The 17,422-nt window shown below is 55.9% G+C and overlaps 2 protein-coding genes and 1 non-coding gene across 3 annotated transcripts; 2 read left to right on the top strand and 1 right to left on the bottom strand.

Annotated features, from left to right (window-relative positions):
• The first annotated feature begins 217 nt into the window (after positions 1-217).
• On the top strand, positions 218-324 carry LOC116890322. The gene has a single exon (XR_004386545.1). It is a non-coding gene; the product is annotated as a U6 spliceosomal RNA (small nuclear RNA).
• Positions 325-1,065: 741 nt separating this feature from the next.
• Positions 1,066-8,120, bottom strand: R3hdm4 (R3H domain containing 4). Its single transcript, XM_032908535.1, is given in 9 exon segments — positions 1,066-2,095; positions 2,936-2,991; positions 3,069-3,154; positions 3,433-3,518; positions 3,708-3,828; positions 4,168-4,292; positions 4,507-4,661; positions 8,039-8,058; positions 8,061-8,120. Coding segments are annotated over 9 exon segments (795 nt in total). The 5' UTR covers positions 8,106-8,120; the 3' UTR covers positions 1,066-1,994.
• A 1,844-nt stretch (positions 8,121-9,964) lies between these two features.
• Positions 9,965-13,689, top strand: Kiss1r (KISS1 receptor). The gene is made up of 5 exons (XM_032890689.1): positions 9,965-10,269; positions 10,775-10,899; positions 12,056-12,191; positions 12,378-12,610; positions 12,925-13,689. The coding sequence occupies exons 1-5, from the start codon at positions 10,026-10,028 to the stop codon at positions 13,375-13,377; spliced, it is 1,191 nt and encodes a 396-aa protein (XP_032746580.1). The 5' UTR covers positions 9,965-10,025; the 3' UTR covers positions 13,378-13,689.
• Positions 13,690-17,422: the final 3,733 nt, after the last annotated feature.

Here is a 17,422-nt window from a genome sequence, read left to right as displayed (position 1 = left end):
CCCGGTTAATTTGCATATAATAATTTCCTAGTAATTATTGAGGCTACACGTGCGATAAAAGACAAATAATCTGTTCTTTCGAATAATTGACTAGATCTTATAGAAAGGCTTAACTATATAAGCAGGACAAATACTATTCTTTCAGAGAAAACTCACCCTAAGTGTGAAGAAGCTCAATTTTGAGGGTATAAATATGTCTTGGGTAAGCCTTTAGTTCGTGCTCGCTTCGGCAGCACATATACTAAAATTGGAACGATACAGAGAAGATTAGCATGGCCCCTGCGCAAGGATGACACGCAAATTCGTGAAGCGTTCCATATTTTGCCCTCCCAGAGGAACTGGCATATAGCATAACATCCTACGAAGGCCCGCACACGTTTTTCCCGTTTTGTTTCTCGACAGAAGGGCTCATTGTAGCTCAGGTTGGCCTCCCACTGATGAGGTTCTCCTGTAACAGCCTCTACCTGCTTGGGTGTTAGAAGTGCATCACCTGGCCATGGACTTATTTACACCGGTGGGGGTGGGGGTGGGGGTGGGGGTGGGGATGACATGCCTGCCACAGTGCAGGTCAAAGGACCCGGAATTAGTTCTTCCCTTCCTCAGATTGCTGAACTTGCCGGCAAGCACCTTAACCTGCTTAGCCATTTTGTTGGCCCTCAAGTGGCTTTTGTTTGTATGAGGCAGGGTCACTGTGTGGCCCTGGCTATGTAGACCTTGCACTCAGATATCCATCAGCCTCTGGCTCCTGAGTGCTGGGATTTGAAGGTGTCCAACATCAGACTTGTCTGTCCCATGTGGCCCAGGCTGGCCTGAAACTCACTTGACCCATTGGTCACATGTAACGGTTTATGTGGTATTGGAGATGGGACCAGGGCTTTGAGCATGGTAGCCAATGCTTTCCCCACCAAACCCCAGCCTGGCGCCCATCTTTAAGCATTTTACATGTTGTAAAATGAACTAACGCATCAAGACTTGAGGTCCCCCCACGTCCAGATCTCCAGCCTCAGTGATCTCCCAGTCTCATCCCACCCACCCCACCAACCCCAAAGATAAGCACACACCAGGCCCGAGCACCAAGGCTTTATTAAAAGTGTCCCTTTCCCCAAGCACAAAGAGTCACACGGAAGGGGAAGGGAGGACTCTGCGTGACCACAGCTACGCCAGGCAGCAGAGGGGACAGAGGAGGGGGACAGGGTACACAAGGTCAGAGGCTTCTGGCTGGAAGTCCTGGACCCCTGGTGTAAGGAAGGAGGAGGAGGAGGAGTAGAGGGGACCATCTGAAAGGCAGGCAGGGAGCTGGGGACATAATACACACGTCACCAAAAAAGAAAGCATAAAATGAGCCCTTGGGACGAAGCTTGTCCAGGTTCACGGGCACATGGCGTGCATACATGTGCTCGCACGCACTCTCACTCTCACACACACGCGCATACACACGCACACACACACACACAAAACAAAAGTGCCCTGGGGAGGTCAGCAGAGTCCTAGAGAGGACCAGCCACCCTCTTCAGAGCTGAAACCTGGAGGGGTCAGGCAGGGGTCACAAAAGAGCCCACTACCGGCTGGTGCTAGGTGTTTTGGTTGTGCCTCCCCGCTTCAAAAGAGAAATTAAAACAAATCTACCCGAAAACATGCCAAGTTCATTAAAACTGATTAGGAGAGGGAAGAAGAAAACAATCTGCTACTCCTTGCCTGAGCATGACTGGGCCAAAGAAAGCTAAACAGAGAAAACACAGGGAAATGCCCCGGGCAGGTCTCCCCACCCAAATACAAGTACCAGAGCAGAGAGGTATTGGGCCCCGTTAGGTCTCCCCACCCAAATACAAGTACCAGGGTGGAGAGCTACAATGCCTCCCTGATCTGAGACATAAAGGGGCAAGAGCAAGGAGATTCCTGAGGGGAAGGGTGGTATTCAAATTCTGAAAGCATGGAAAATATTATTAGCAGACAGAGGTCTGGGCCGGGTGAGGCGGCTGGCAGGGGCTCTGCCATCATTGCTGGTCCAGGTAGGCAGACAACAAAAGCTCAGGAGGCAGGAAATCCAGGTGGCGGTTGCTGACCTTCATTTGCCTCCGGCCCTCCATGTCAGCACCTGCAGACAAGCCATTGAGGATTGGAGGGGCTGCTCCTGAGGCTCCCCTAGCATGCACAAAGCCCTGGAGCCTAGAGGAGCAGGAGTTCAAGGCCAACCTTGACCACACACACACACACGCACACACACACGCACGCACGCACGCACGCGCGCACGCAATGGAGGCCAGCCTGGACCACACCGGTGGGCCAGCCTAAACAATTGAGGATGAGGGCGGTCTGGCTAACCGTGAGCTTCGAGTCTGTCTAGAGGCTTCCCACTTGGTTCAGACACTGCCCACACTCAGCCCCTCCAATTCTCAGGTGTGTGAGAATCCAGGCAGGTGTGGAGGCACAGCATCCTCTCACAGAGAGAAACCCACCGGAGAGCCGTCCATGGGTTGCCATAGAAACCATCACCACAGCAGCTCCAAGCAGGAAGCAGGGACAGGTACTAGGAAAGAGAAGGCCCAGAAGGGGCCCCTGGAGCCACTGAGGGCTCACAATCATAATCAGAAGTGGGCAGAACTGTAACTAGGAGATCAGAGGACAAAAGTCTGTGTCCTGGCACCCAGGCTCTCTCACCGGACACTGGGAACCTCTGTCTCCTTTTTGTCTCCCAAGTCTGAGGTTGGCCTTCAACTCCAGACTTTCACAGCCTCACCTAGGTCCCCTTCCCTGGAGCTGTGGACGGAGGGTGTCTGCCCACTGGAAAGCCAGAGTTAAATAAATACCAGAACCTCATGGCCACTGCTCTGCTATCGACCAATCACATCACACCCCTGGGCGTCTCGCTAGCTGACCCAGCCTCTGCCCTTTCGGGAAGAATGGGGAGAGGGGGCGGTGGGGAGCAGGTACTCACTGGCTGATATGAGGTCCATGTACTGGCACACAGCGTGAAGCAGGAGCCTCTCATAGCTGAGGAGGAAGGGCCATGAGAGGCTGAGCTAGAGTGGGGACAGGAGACCCTGCCGTCCACTCCTCAGCCCCTATACCTGTTGTCCAGCATGGCGGTGTACACGGCTTGGGGGGACACCGAGAAGAACGCCAGCAGCCGTTCCTCCCAACTCTCCAGGGTTTCCTGTGGGGGTCGGAAGAGCTAAGGGGTCACATCAAATGCCCTAGCTGTCTCAGGAACCTGAACATCATATGTCCGCCCTGCCTTTCTTCTGTCAAATTCCAGGTGGCCGTTGCTGACCTTCATCTGCCTCATTGGGCACTCACTCTTACTGCCCAATCCCCCTCCTCTTCCTAACCACTGCACCACCTGCCCCTTCCTGAGGGAACTCCTGTCACGTCTTGGCCAAGTTAGAATGAAACCATGGAAAGGCCAGGTTGAGAGGAAGATGGGGCACTCACCATTGGGATGCGGCTACGCTTGAGCACGGACCGCAGGCGACGGCTGATGCGCCTGAAGCACTCGTGGGGTGTGAAGACCGGGTCCTCTGTGAAGGCAGCAAGTGGGGGAGGTCCGAAGTGAGCCCAGGCCACGCCCACAGCCTAGCCACCCACCAGGGAACCCCGCCTTCGGCTCTTCCCGGGGGCCCAAGGTATCCAAGCAATACACAAGCAAGGCTACACAGCTACAAGGCTCTGCCCCTGGGTAGGTTGGCCCCACCCCATTCGGGCCCCACCTCTCCGTCGGTCCTCCCCGCGGCCAGGCCTGCGCCTCCGCTTGCCCTGGTCCTCATCCTCCAAGTAACGGAGCACTCGCTCTTGCTCTTCTCCCGAGCGGTTCATGAAATCATTCCAAACCTGGAAGACAGGGATGCAGGTTAGCCCTGAGGCCCCTGGGTCTGTTTCTTCACTTGATAAATGGTCACACATGAGGCTACCTGGCACACAGGAGCCCATCTGTAAACCACTCGCTCCTGTGCGGCAGGGGTTGGATGCTGGAACTGGGGTTTCAAAGGATGCATATGAGTTCAGCAGGCACGACCCACTCACACACCATGAAAGTCCCAGTGACAAGCTATCATGTGTATAAAATACTATCTAAATGGGTCCATTAACAGGAAGAGCAGATGAACCCAGGATCTGGCAGGGGAGGGGTGGGGCACGTCTCAGGGCCTGCAGGGGGCCTTAGGGTCTCACCTCCACATAGGTGGCATTGCTGCAAGCCTCGGCGAAGATGCCAGGTGCTGCAGGAGGAGTCAGGTCCCCATCTTCCACCCCCGGAGGGCCCCCAGCTGTCTCCAGCAGTGTTAGGAGGTACTGGGCTAGAAGGAAGAAAGTTCAGGGTCCCTACTCTCTTCTCCGGTCCCGAGTTTTATTTTTACTTTTTTACCCATCCAGTCTCTAGAACCCCATCTATCTCTCTTTGCCTTGCTGAACTCCTCCACGCCCTCTGAAGCCCTGTTCTCATGCCTGACCGCTGTGGGGTGTTCCACAGCAAGGGAAACATGGCGGATACACATCCCACTCCCTGCTTACTGTTCTCCAAGCGCTGCAAACTCTTCCGTCCCTTGGCTTTGGGCACCAGGTCCGAATTCCGCACAGCCTGATTGATAAAATGTTGCTTGCGCCTGGAAGCTGAGACCCTCTTCGCCTGTGAGCCGCTGAGCGTAGGGAGGCAGCCAGGAAGGGACCTGTGTTCCAGGCGAGGAGGTCATTAGGACCGAGAACAAATGGGCTTGGTTTCCCTGGCAACAAGGGACTTAACCCCAGGACACAAGCTTTGATGCAAGATGGGTAAACTGAGGCTCGGAAAAAGGAAAGCACGTGCCCAATCAGACAGAAAAGTGGTAACCTCTCCAGTCGCAGCCAACCTTCCAGATTTAAGCCGTAAAGACATCACGGCCTGCCTGCCCTCTGCACTCCAGGGGTCGCCAAGCCGTGGAAGCGAACCCTCTGCCCTGTGCAGAGGTAAACCAGAAAATGGGACCAGACAAGAAACTAGCGGAGGACGGGGCAGCTAATCTCCCCAGGAACTCCTTGGCCACCCTCAGAGCTAACTGCCTGGCTCCAGAAAATAGTGTTAATCCTGCAAAGGGATTAGCCAGGCACCCAGCATCTAAGGCACTTGCTTGGCAGGAGAGAGTAGTCTTGCAAGAGCCTATGGCTGAGGAAGCCCCTGTGGAGAGGAAGAGCAGCGGCTGGGAAAAGCAGGCACCAGGGTCCCCATCAACACCATGTCCACCCTCCTGGCTGCCTCCTTCAAGCTGGGGTCATAGCCTGGAGCTCCAGCTCTGGTAGGGTATGTCCCTTCATTCCCTTCAGGCCGCTGTGGCTGCACTGAGGTCTCAGTGGCCCCGAGGGGTTGGAAAGGGACACCTGCCTGCCTGGTTCCCTCCCAAGGGGGGTGGGGGTCAGTCCCCCCACTCTACACTGTCTCTGAGCAGGGGGAGGCCTGAGGTGAGCACAGCTATAAACATTCCACTGGGACCTACGCCTACACTCAGGGCTCTATCAACTCTGAGGTCCGAGGCTGGGCCACTTCTGCCCTAACTTCACTTCTGCCAACTGGTGCGGCCTGATAACAAACCACAGCTGTCCTACAGGAAGGACAGACACACAGCAAGGAAAGGGGGCAGTCTTCTGGACAGATGTGAACCTGGGACCCGGCCTGGACAACGGAGCCTTCTCATACCAAAGTCAGGCTGTGATGTGCCTGTTCCCGTGCCCACCGTGGCTCCCTAGTACGTGAAGGTGAGCCCTTGATGCTCCTTGGCCTGATACTGCAGCAAACGGTCTGGGCTCAGTCCTAAAGGCTTTAGTGGCGTCTCCACCTTCTTGGGGGCCCCAAGAACCCCAGGAAACAGAATTGCTGCCCGGATTAAAACTTGGCAGAGACTTCTATCACAAACAACTCTCCTGGCTCTGCCTGATTCAGGTTTCCATCTGAGCGTCACCTCCCAGTAGGTGGCACGGCCCATCCAATCAGCACTTGTCACTGCTATGCCAACTGGGGACTAGCTGGTTTGGGGTGTTTATTCCTTAGCTCCTCCTCACAGAGCCTCCCCCGTGTCCAGCTGGGCTCACATGCAATGGGACACCAGAGGTTTGCTGAGCGAATGACCTAAACTTCTGGAGTTTGCTGAATGAACACTGCTTTCCTTACAGCCAGGTCACTTCTCAGAGAGTGACACTGAAGGCCAGGAGAGGTGGCCGAAACACAAAGCAGGGGTTGGGGATTTAGCTCAGCGGTAGAGCGCTTGCCTAGCAAGCACAAGGCTCTGGGTTCGGTCCCCAGCTCCGAAAAAAAGAAAAGAAAAAAAAAAAAGAATGCAGAATACCCCGAAACACAAAGCAGATGTGGCAAATCTGATCCGTGAGGCTCTCAGAGAACTCAGTCCTTTCTGGCATCCTGCAGGTTGAGTAATGGGACCCTGGCTCACCTGTCGCACCTTGGATACAAACACACCCTTCTTTGGCAAACACTCCCGGAAAGGCAGAAAACCCACTTCCCCAACAGGAAGCAGGGTGGCAGTGACTCAGGTGACTCGGCCCTCGACACCCAGCAGGCAGGTGGATGCCAGGGTGAGGCCCTGTGGGAGTAATTCACCAAAGCCTAAACTTACACTAAAGTCACAGCAAGGACACTCAGGCAGCGAGGCACAGTCCCAGGAGGCAGAAGGATCAGCTCAGGGTCACCCGCAGCTACACACTGAGACTGAGGCCAGCCTGGGCTACATGAGACTCTGAGTCAAATAAACAAAACGGGCTGGGAGGACAGTTCAGTGGTTACAGCAACGGCCCCTCTTGCAGAAGGACCAGGGTTCCGTTCCCAGCACCAACATGGCAGCTCAGAACCATCCGTAACTCCAGGATCCATCTGACCTCGGCAGATGCCAGGCACTCAAGTGGTGCACACTCATATGTACACACCTACATATGTATAGACAAAATACCCAGAAACAGAGAATAAAATATTAAAAATAAATAAACTCCAACAAAGCAAGGTAGAACCAAATAGAACTCTAGCTTGCTGGACGCTGTGGGGAAGGGAGGGCTTTGCCACCCCATCCCCAGTTGAGCAGGGTCACTGTCCACATCCAGAGGGGAGAAACCAAGGCACAGAAAGAACTCAGCAGGCTGGCCAGGGGGCCAAGGCAGCTCTTGACCCACAAATGCAACCGTTAGGGCCATGGGTCACAGGACCTGAATTCCTGAGTAGTCACGCACAACCAGCTGCACGTCGCTGCTCCAGGCTACACCACATCCCACCACTCTGGGAACTGACCCCCAGAGACAGAGTGACCACTGCCAGGGCAGGGTTGGCAACGGGGACCACAGAGGCTGGGTAATGCCCGTGGCGGTGGCTCTCCCCATCCAGCGGGGTAGGAAGGGGAACGAACAGTGAGCCCTCCCAACAGAAGCCCAAACAGGAGGCCCCTGCATCTGTGGGTGAGCAGCAGAGAAATGGGTGTGGGCGGAGGAGCGGCAGAATGCATCCAGGGAGGAAGGTTGGGGAGGAGGACAACATGGAGGAGGGGGCAGAGGAGAGGAAAAAGAAGAGAGGAAAAGGGGGAGAGAGACCCCAGCCTGGGGAGGAGGAAGAGGGGGAAGAGGAGGAAGAGGAGGAAGAGGAGGAAGAGGAGGAAGAGGAGGAAGAGAAAGAGGAGTAGATCCCAGCCTGAGGAGGAGGAGGAGGAGGAGGAGGAGGAGGAGGAGGAGGAGGAGGAGGAGGAGGAGGAGGAGGAGGAGGAGGAGGAGGAGGAGACCCCAGCCCTAGGAGAAGGAGACCCCAGCCTGGGAAGGAGGAGAACGAAGAGGAGAAGGAAGAGACCCCAGCCCTAGGAGAAGGAGACCCCAGCCTAGGGAGGAGGAGCAGGAGACCCCAGCTTTTGGAGGAGGAGACCCCAGCCTGGGGAGGAGAAGACCCCGGTCTTGGGGGGGAGGAGGAGGAGGAGGAGGAGAAGGAGGAGGAGGAGGAGGAGAAAGAGACCCTAGCCTAGGGAGGAGATCCCAGCCCGGGGGAGGAGGAGGGAACCCAGAAAGAGCCCAGCCCCACGGCCCTGCTCACAGCCTGGTCCCCCCTGCGCTCAGGGGGTAGCCTCAGGGCCGCCTTCTGGGTTGTCCAGAGCCACCATGGCCTGCAGCCGCAGTTGCAGCCCGGCCGGAGGCCGCGGAGGAAGTGACGCGCGGGGCGGAGTCTGTAGCGGCGGGGCGGGGACAGCCCGGAACAGCAGCACAGCCGGGCTGGAAGCTCTACCTCCGTTTGCTTTTGTAGACACGGGGCGGCGTCACCCACCGGGATGTGCTGGGGACCAGAAGAGCTGAGGACAAAATCTGAGCCACAAGAGAGAAGCGGTGGGGTACACCGGCCCGGGGGCGACTGCGGAGATGCAAAAGGCTCCTTGGGGGCGCAGATGCGGGAGGGGTGTGCGAGCCCTGGGAACAGTCCCAGGGTGACGGAACACTGGGGGGACTGAGGCCGAAAAGGAGGCCCGGGCCACAGACCCAACACCTCCAGACCACGGCCTCTGAGAGCTAGCCTGGTGAAAAAAAGCAAAGGAGAGATTGGCTGTGGTGCACGCCTGAGCACTCAGGAGGCTGAGGCAGGAGGATCACTGGAGTTCCGGGCCAGCCTAAGCCACAAAGTTGATTGGGGTGGAGGGGCAGGTGTGGTGCACTCCTGGCCTAGCACTGGTTAGACGGAGGCAGGAGGATCAGATCTTCAAGTCATCGTTAACCTACAACAAGTTCAAGGCCAGCCTGGGCTACAGGAAAGTCACATGCTTTTTTTTTTTTTTAAGCTATTACACTTAATTAGTTAATTAAAAGAAAAGACCTGGGGTTGGGGATTTAGCTCAGTGGTAGAGCGCTTGCCTAGGAAGCACAAGGCCCTGGGTTCGATCCCCAGCTCCGAAAAAAAGAACCAAAAAAAAAAAAAAAAGAAAAGACCTAAAAGAAAGCATCCTGTAAGATGACAGGTGAAGCTAAGTATAGCCCGACCTCATGAATCAGGTGCAGAGGGAACGCTGGGGAAGGGGTGTGAGAGGACCTGGAGACTTGGATTCCTGGCATCACACCGGAGTAGTTCTGTGGCTGAGAGAGAAGGGGTTCATTCTACAGCCCTCAGTCTGCATCTTGCTCCCCAGGGGACTGCTCAGCCCCCAACACCCTCAGAGTCCCCAGGCTTTCAACTCCCTGGCCCCTCAGCCAGGGCTGCTTGGCGTTTACTCAGCCCACCCCTACACACACACACACACACACACACACACACACACACACACACACACACGGCTTTGGGCCCACCCTCTCTCTCGGTGTGGAGGGGTGAACCCGTAGCCTTGGACTAGACAAATACATCACTGAGTCGCACCTGTAATGGCAGCCTCTTTTTCTCTGCTGCATAGTATTCTGGCGGTTTGACAAGGGTAACCCCTTGGGAAGCCAAGGGAGCCTCTGAGATACATTTATCAGGGATGTCAGGTTGTGGCTGAGGCCAGTTCCTCTTGGTTCCTACTGACAGTTTCCATAGTGCCCACTCTTCCAACAGAAACTCTCCACTGGATGCCAGTTAGACTAGGAACCTTGTAACTATCAATCTGTCAGCCAAAGGTATCTGAAGATGCGGCCCCTGTCCTGAAGCTTCATGGCTCCCAGTGTCTTGGAGAGGCAAACTGCCAAGGCTTCTTCACAGGCGGGCTGCAGCTCGGGGTTGAAATGGCCCCTGAAAGGGCCATGACCCCCCTTCAGCCCATCCCCTCCGGTCATCCTGGCACAGCTCTGGAAAGAGGGAGCGCGAGGATCTGAAGCGGCTACTACGCAGGGAGACGCGAAGGCGGGGACAAGGGAGGGGGCGGGGGGTATAAGAGTGGCCGCAGCGACGCTAGCGAGAAGCCACTTTCCAGCCCCTGCCGCCAGCAACAGAGGCCAGGGCGCTAGTATCCCCCGGAGAGCGGCCCTGGCCCTGAGGAGGAGGAGCGGGGTCCTCCCTCTCGTCCCCACAGTCCCAGGACGCAATCTGTGAAGGCTGCCTGGAGGAGGAGGAGGGCGACGGGGCCATGGCCGCAGAGGCGACGTTGGGTCCGAACGTGACCTGGTGGGCTCCGTCCAACGCTTCGGGATGCCCGGGCTGCAGTGTCAATGCCTCGGATGGCCCAGGCTCCGCGCCAAGGCCCCTGGATGCCTGGCTGGTGCCCCTGTTTTTCGCTGCCCTAATGTTGCTGGGGCTAGTCGGGAACTCACTGGTCATCTTCGTTATCTGCCGCCACAAGCACATGCAGACCGTCACCAACTTCTACATCGGTGAGTGCGCGCCTTCCTGGGGTTCCCGGGTGTGCGCAGGTCCGGGGTCTCAGTCAAGAACGCAACGAGGCTCCTCAGACCGCAGCGTACCCCTGCTGTGCGTCCCGCCTCGCCCTGTCATTTGAAGGCTTCCGTTGCAAACTCCAAGGTGGCAACCTCCCATCTGGCAGGTTACTAAAGGGGAGGTTGACGACTGCGCAAGGAGACAGGGCCAGCCATTTCAACAAGATGTCTGTCTTATGGACGTGATAGCCTCTGGGGTGTGTGACACATCCTAATTGGCACCAGCAGCTTGGGGCTGTCTCCAATTTAAAGATGGGGAAACTGAGGCACAGAGGGACCCGAGGCTGTTGGGAATGAGTGCAAGGAAGGTGGAGGGTGCCTACTTTCTCTGTTGGACGATGTGGGGTGTGGCGAGGGGGTGTCACTCGGACCGGATGTAGAGGTCAGGGACCCGAGTCTGGGTGCCCCCATCTTGCAGCATCTGCGTGTCCCCTACCTGTAGCTAATCTGGCGGCCACAGATGTCACTTTCCTTCTGTGCTGCGTGCCCTTCACCGCGCTCCTCTATCCGCTGCCCACCTGGGTGCTGGGAGACTTCATGTGCAAATTCGTCAACTACATCCAGCAGGTACGAACTGGACCAGGGGCGAGCTGGGGAGGCACGAGGGCTGGGGAGCAGGAAGGGAAGGGTTGGTGGGGGTGAGCTGGGCTGGGTGTGCGCTCTGGTCGAGAGCGGCCAGGGTATGGGCAGGACCAGGCCTGGGTGGGCGTGGCTGTGAGGGTGGGTTCTAGTCCTTGACAGTGTTAGGAGGTGTGGGGACCTGTTCTGGTCTGGGCAAGGTGGGATCAGGACCTGAAGAGGCACGGAGACATGGTCTTTTCCTTACTTATTTTAGATGTCTGAAACAGATACTATATAGACCAGGCTAGCCTGGAACTCAGAAAGATCTGCTGGCCTCCGCCACCATAGCAAGTTTCTTTTAAGATTTTTGAATTTTCTTGTTTGCCTGCGTGTGTGTTTGCACCATGTGCGTGCAGTGCCTGTGGAGGCTAGAAGGGGACGTGGGATCCCCTGGAACTGGAGTTACAGAACGGTGGTGAGCTGCCATGTGGGTGCCGGGAAACAAACTCAGGTCCTCTGAAAAAGCAGCAGGTGCTCTAACCGCTGAGCATCTCCCCAAGCCCTATTGGGGCACCGTCTTGTAGGGCAGGGGTCAGAGCCTGGTGTGTGCAGGGGGGTTAGGGCCTGTTACAGCTGTAGTCAAGTGTGGATACAGCCAGAGCACAGACGCACCACGTGGTGTCTGTGACAAAGGCTTGGATCAGGACTCTGGAGAGTCTGGGTGGAGCCACAGTGGGCTTGTTCTGCGGTGTGTGGTGTAGGAGTCCAGATAGAGTCGAGACCAGAGCTTTGCAAAGGCTGAGCCGCTCTGGTGGGCGTGGTCTAGTGTGGGCGTGGTCAGGTTAAGTGCCTAGCCCAGACCCCAAGCAGGGCTGGGGTCTGAGGGGCATCACAGGCGTGAGGGTGAGGTGGCCAATGGTCTCGACAGTGTCTTCACGCCAGGAAGGCTTACCGTGTCATGCCTCAACTTCGGGGTGCCTAACAAACCCCAGTGTTTATCTCACTTCCTCCCTCCCCGCTCTCCTGCTCTTCAGGTCCTACTCCGGTGTCCCCTCAACCGGGGGCCAGTGTTTACTCCTCGAGGGACATGTTTGTGCACACCCGAGTGGTTAGATATGTAGTGGGACTGGCAAGGCCCACACTCAGCCCTTGGCTTTTCCAGGTCTCGGTGCAAGCCACATGTGCCACTTTGACAGCCATGAGTGTGGACCGCTGGTACGTGACTGTGTTCCCGCTGCGTGCACTTCACCGCCGCACTCCGCGCCTGGCCCTGACTGTCAGCCTTAGCATCTGGGTGGGTGAGTGTGGCTGGGGTCGGAATTAGGGTGGGGGAGGACAAGGGAATGTTCTCAGCTTCGGAGGATGTCTGTGGGAAAGGGGTGCAGACGCGGGGGAGGTGTGGCACTGATTATGGGGGGACCCTGGCTCCTTAATGGGATGCGTTCCCCACTCCCTGAGGAACTCAGCCTGGGTGGGTGGCGCAGGTTCGGCAGCTGTTTCCGCCCCGGTGCTGGCTCTGCACCGCCTGTCGCCCGGGCCTCACACCTACTGCAGTGAGGCGTTTCCCAGCCGTGCCCTGGAGCGCGCTTTCGCGCTCTACAACCTGCTGGCCCTATACCTGCTGCCGCTGCTCGCCACCTGCGCCTGCTACGGTGCCATGCTCCGCCACCTGGGCCGCGCCGCTGTACGCCCCGCACCCACTGATGGCGCCCTGCAGGTGCGGGAACTAGGGTTGGGATCGAGGGTCTTTGGGGGGGGGGAGGCGGAGCCTGAATTGTATCCACCCGCGCGCGCGCACACACACACACGCGCGTGAGAGAACGTGGAGAAGAGCCAGGGTGGGGATTGAGGGGCTGCTGTGGGATATCGGAGCCGAGACTGTGTGTTCATGTGGGGGAAACCCAGGGGTGGGGATGGGATGACCTTTGGGGGTAAGGGTAGGAGCCTGGGCTATTGTGCATGTGTGGAGGTACCCAGGAGGGATTTCGGAGGGTGGCCTGTCCCTTCCCGCTAACACTCCTAGGTCCCCAGGGGCAGCTGCTAGCACAGCGCGCTGGAGCAGTGCGCACCAAGGTCTCCCGGCTGGTGGCCGCTGTCGTCCTGCTCTTCGCCGCCTGCTGGGGCCCGATCCAGCTGTTCCTGGTGCTTCAAGCCCTGGGCCCCTCGGGGGCCTGGCACCCTCGAAGCTATGCCGCCTACGCGCTCAAGATCTGGGCTCACTGCATGTCCTACAGCAACTCTGCGCTCAACCCGCTGCTCTATGCCTTCCTGGGTTCCCACTTCAGACAGGCCTTCTGCCGCGTGTGCCCCTGCGGCCCGCAAGGCCAGCGTCGGCCCCACGCGTCAGCGCACTCGGACCGAGCCGCACCCCATAGTGTGCCGCACAGCCGGGCTGCGCACCCTGTCCGGGTCAGGACCCCCGAGCCTGGGAACCCTGTGGTGCGCTCGCCCTGCGTTCAGGGTGAACACACTGCCCCACTCTGAGCCGCCCCTGCCTGTGGGATAATCCAATCCGGCTGCTTGGCTGGGCAGCTGTTTCTAGTTTAGTTAATCTGTGTAAATGACCTTTTCTTCCAATCTGCACCAGCACACCGTGGTGGTTTTGGCCGTGCATGTTATTTCTCTATGTGCTCTGTGATCTTTGAAGATTAATGTCCTCACTCTGGTCCTAAGTCACCAAGTCCAGCTTTGCTTTGTCTGTCCTGAGACAAGGTCCTAACATGGGGGTGGGGTAAGATCATGTGTACCTCTTCTGATATAAAAACAAAAATACATCATGTACCCCATTATAGTGTATCACAACGGTCACCGCAGGAGTGGAGTCCAAGGTCATCCTCAGCCACGAAGAGTGTTCCGGGCCACGCCTTTAATCCCAGCTTTCCCGAGGCAGAGGCAGGAGGACCAATGTTAGTTTGAGGCCAGCCTGGTCTACAGAGCTCGTTTCAGGATACCCAGGGCTACACAGAGAGACCCTGCCCCAAAATAGCAACATGGCTGAGGAGACAGCTCAGTGGCTAAGAGCACGGACTGCTCTTCTAGACGTCCTGAGTTCAATTCCCAGCAACCACATGGTGGCTCACAACCATCTGTAGTGGGATCTGATGCCCTCTTCTGGTTCATTCGAAGACAGCGACTGTACTTATATATACTTATATATAATAAATAAATCTCAAAAAAAAAAAAAAAAAAAAGAAAGAAGAAAAGAAAAGAAAAAGGGACAGGGTTTCTCTGTGTGGACCAGGCTGGCCTGGAACTCAGAGACCTGTGTGCTGGGATTACAGGGGTGTGCCACCGTGCCCAGCTCAGTTTCTTTTAATTAAAAGAGTGAGTGGTAAGGGTTGGGGATTTAGCTCAGTGGTAGAGCGCTTGCCTAGCAAGCACAAGGCCCTGGGTTCGGTCCCCAGCTCCAAAAAAAAAAAAAAAAAAAAAAAAAAAAAAAAAAAAAAAAAGAGTGAGTGGGAGAGCTTGTCAAGTTAAGTGTTCATTCTGTTCTTCCAGGGGATCTGAGTTCAGTTCCCAGCACCCACACCAGATGGCTCACAAAGGTCTGAAGTGAGATTCCCCTGGAACTGGAGTTAATATGATTGTGAGGTTCCGTGTAGGTGCTGGGAATGGGGGTTCAGGCTCTGGAGCAGAGGATTGAGTCCTCTTACCCCACGCCATCTTCAAGCCCCACCTAATGGGTATAGTTTTGAGATAGGGTCCCAGTCGGTAGCTCTGAGTGGCCGGGAGGTCACCATGTAGATCAGGCTGGCCCAGAACTAAACAGTGACTCCTGCTTCTGAGCACTGAGGCTAAGGGCAGAGGGAACACACGGTGCCTGGTCCCATCCTGCTATAGAGACAGGGGCTCTTTCTGGACCAGGAGCTAGGCTGGCTGGCCTGGAACACCACAGATCCTCCTGTCTCCCGGCTGGATTGAAGGTGCACCCAGCCAGGTCTGGGCTTCTACAGAAGCCCTGGGGACTGAACTCAGGCCCTCATACTTCAACGTGAGCCCTTCACTGACGGAGCCATTTCCTGAGGGGTTGGGTGGAGGGCAGTTTGAAGAAGAAAACCGTTATTTCGCCTCTACCAGGCACTGGTGGGCTCAGAATCATGGAAGGAGAGTGAACTGGACTCACCTGCTTACCTGCAGGGTGGCCAGGAAGCAGAAGGAAGCAGGAGACTGGACTTGTCTCACCCACCCCCATCCGCAGGAACCCACTCCCTCCAGCCAGTGTACATCGTGTGAAGTTTACCCTTGGGCTGATCTCTCTGCCCTCAAATCTTGTTTCGTTCAGGACAGGGCATTGTAGTGCTTATAGCAAGAGCTTCCTGTGTAATTGCTTGTGTAAGCAATTCTTACCATTTATTCTCTGCACTGTCAATAAATGCTGATCACCCAATGGCTGGGCAGGACAAGGAATAGGGAGGGAGCTTGGGGGGAGGAGGAGGAAGTCAGAGAGGGGAGGGAGAGAGAAGAGAGTTTTAGATCTGTCACAAGGATGAGGAGATGAGCCACACAGGGAGGTCGGAGAAGACACCATGGGAAAAGCACCGGAAGCAGAGAGCTAGAACAATGTAACAATCACCACAGAGCTGGGGCGGGAGACAGAGGGATGAATATTGCCCAGCCACTGAGGGGCAGCTGGAAAGAAATCTTGGTTTCTCTGTGTGGTTATCCGGGACTAGCAACGGTAAAGAAATAACGCTGCCATGTTAATTTACAAATTACACTTACAGTATAAGAATGCATTTTTAAAAACCAGGCCCCAGCTCTCCCGTTTAATCACCTCCAGACAGCTACTGCCAAATTACAGATCCAGTCTGAAAGGAATCCATCTTCAAGGGGCCTAGATGCCCTCGATGTTAGGAAGGAAGTTCTTCATCGGAGAAGTGTGTGTGTGTGTGGGGGGGGCGCCTGCAGGAGATGGCAAATCTGCATAGCTGTGAAGAGACAAAACCCACTTCCATCTCAAAAGCCTAGGATATAAAATTCTACAGAGGAACCACAGCCAGAGAGACTGAAATCCACCTGCCTCTGCCTCAGGAGTGGTGGGATAAAGGTATTTGCCACTATTGGCATCCGGCTCACCTCCGGCCTAGAACGCCCCCAGCAGGGGCTGGGACGGGGTCACGGGTAGAGCAATCATCTAGCAAGGATTCCATCTCTAGCATCTAAAAGTATAAATACATTTGAAAATGACGGGGCCCTGTTTGCCCTTTCCTTGTAATTTAACTTCGTGATACACTGAGGCAGAAGGATCACAGCCATCGTGAGATACACGGTCACACGTCTCAACAGAAAAAAGCTATGTAGGAGAACTTCAGGCCTCAGTTTCTCCAAATCTAACTTGGGAAACTGTCTTTTTAGGTGCAATAGCACCACCTGGCGGCCACCAATGCCACACTGAAGCCCCGCCTCCATGCCGAACCCTACCCTGGGCGCAGTTCCGCTGGCGCCCGGCAGGAGGCGCGCATACGCTATGGCGCCAGTCGGACGCCTTTCAAGTCCCCAGAGATGTATCTCGTGTACGGTAGGAGACCTGTCATTACGCTTACCACCTGGACCCTTGGCCAAATATATCCCTGCCATAAAAGCAGATATAGGCTTCTGTCGTTGAAGATTCTTTTTTTAAAAAAAAGTACTGAGAGCAGTATTTTAGGGGTCAACAACATGGCCCAATAGGGTAAAGGCACTTGCTGACAAACTTGGCGTCCCCAGAAGCTCAGTATCCCCAAATACACATAAAGGTGGAAAGAGAGAACCGACTCCACTAAGTTTTCCTCTGAGGGGTTGGGGATTTAGCTCAGCGGTAGAGCGCTTGCCTAGCAAGCACAAGGCCCTGAGTTCGGTCCCCAGCTCCGAAAAAGAAGAAGAAGAAAAAAAAAAGTTTTCCTCTGAGGGCCGCTGAAGCCCTTCTCCCCGTGTCTGTCGGTCTGTCTGTCTGTCTCTCTCTCACCGGATATAATTTCTGTTGCTTTCATAATCTAGGTGGGATGTTGGGGGCGGGTGTTCAGGGACACACAAGATGCTTAGAGATGGGGTTAGTGTGCTCGTTGCACAGGCTGAAGGGAAAGATCTGCTAGCCCGTTTGATGCTGGGGAAGAACGCAGGCCCAGCTCCACCCCAGGGCCACACCCCAACAGATTAAGGTGTCTAAAATTTGAACGCAAGTTCCTGCCACCTGCAACTTTTAGCCTCGCGGGCTAAGGTTCCAAACACCTGCTGCAGTCTCGGGTTCTAGGGAGGGTTCCCAGGACTTGGATCGGCCCATCTCCCCAGACTTGCCCCCCCCCCCACGCACACAAGTGGCTTTCAACGGGCAGACTGCTCAAGATCCCAACAGTCCAACAAGGGAGCTGGCCCAACCATGGGGAATTTGTAGAAGTCGGGGGTTGCCCTGAGCACTGGCGTTACCCACTAGGGTCGCCTCGACTTCTGGCTGAGCTCACATCATGCCTCAGTTTCCCATCTCTGCAAAATGGGACCTCAATCCAGTACTCTACCGAGAAGAACTGGTTGGACGAGGCAGGGGCTTCACTGA

This window comes from Rattus rattus, chromosome 1 (genome assembly GCF_011064425.1).
Source record: "Rattus rattus isolate New Zealand chromosome 1, Rrattus_CSIRO_v1, whole genome shotgun sequence".
Taxonomy (NCBI): Eukaryota; Metazoa; Chordata; class Mammalia; order Rodentia; family Muridae; genus Rattus; species Rattus rattus.
The sequence above is the reverse complement of the archived record's forward strand: the minus strand, read 5'-3'. Positions and strand labels throughout refer to the sequence as shown.

Excerpts from the sequence above, each read along its gene's own strand:
- Kiss1r (XM_032890689.1), top strand. The coding sequence starts at position 10,026 with ATGGCCGCAGAGGCGACGTTGGGTCCGAACGTGACCTGGTGGGCTCCG. Across the intron at positions 12,192-12,377 it reads CAGCCTTAGCATCTGGGTGG|GTTCGGCAGCTGTTTCCGCC; the intron begins GTGAGTGTGGCT and ends TGGGTGGCGCAG. Across the intron at positions 12,611-12,924 it reads CCACTGATGGCGCCCTGCAG|GGGCAGCTGCTAGCACAGCG; the intron begins GTGCGGGAACTA and ends CTAGGTCCCCAG.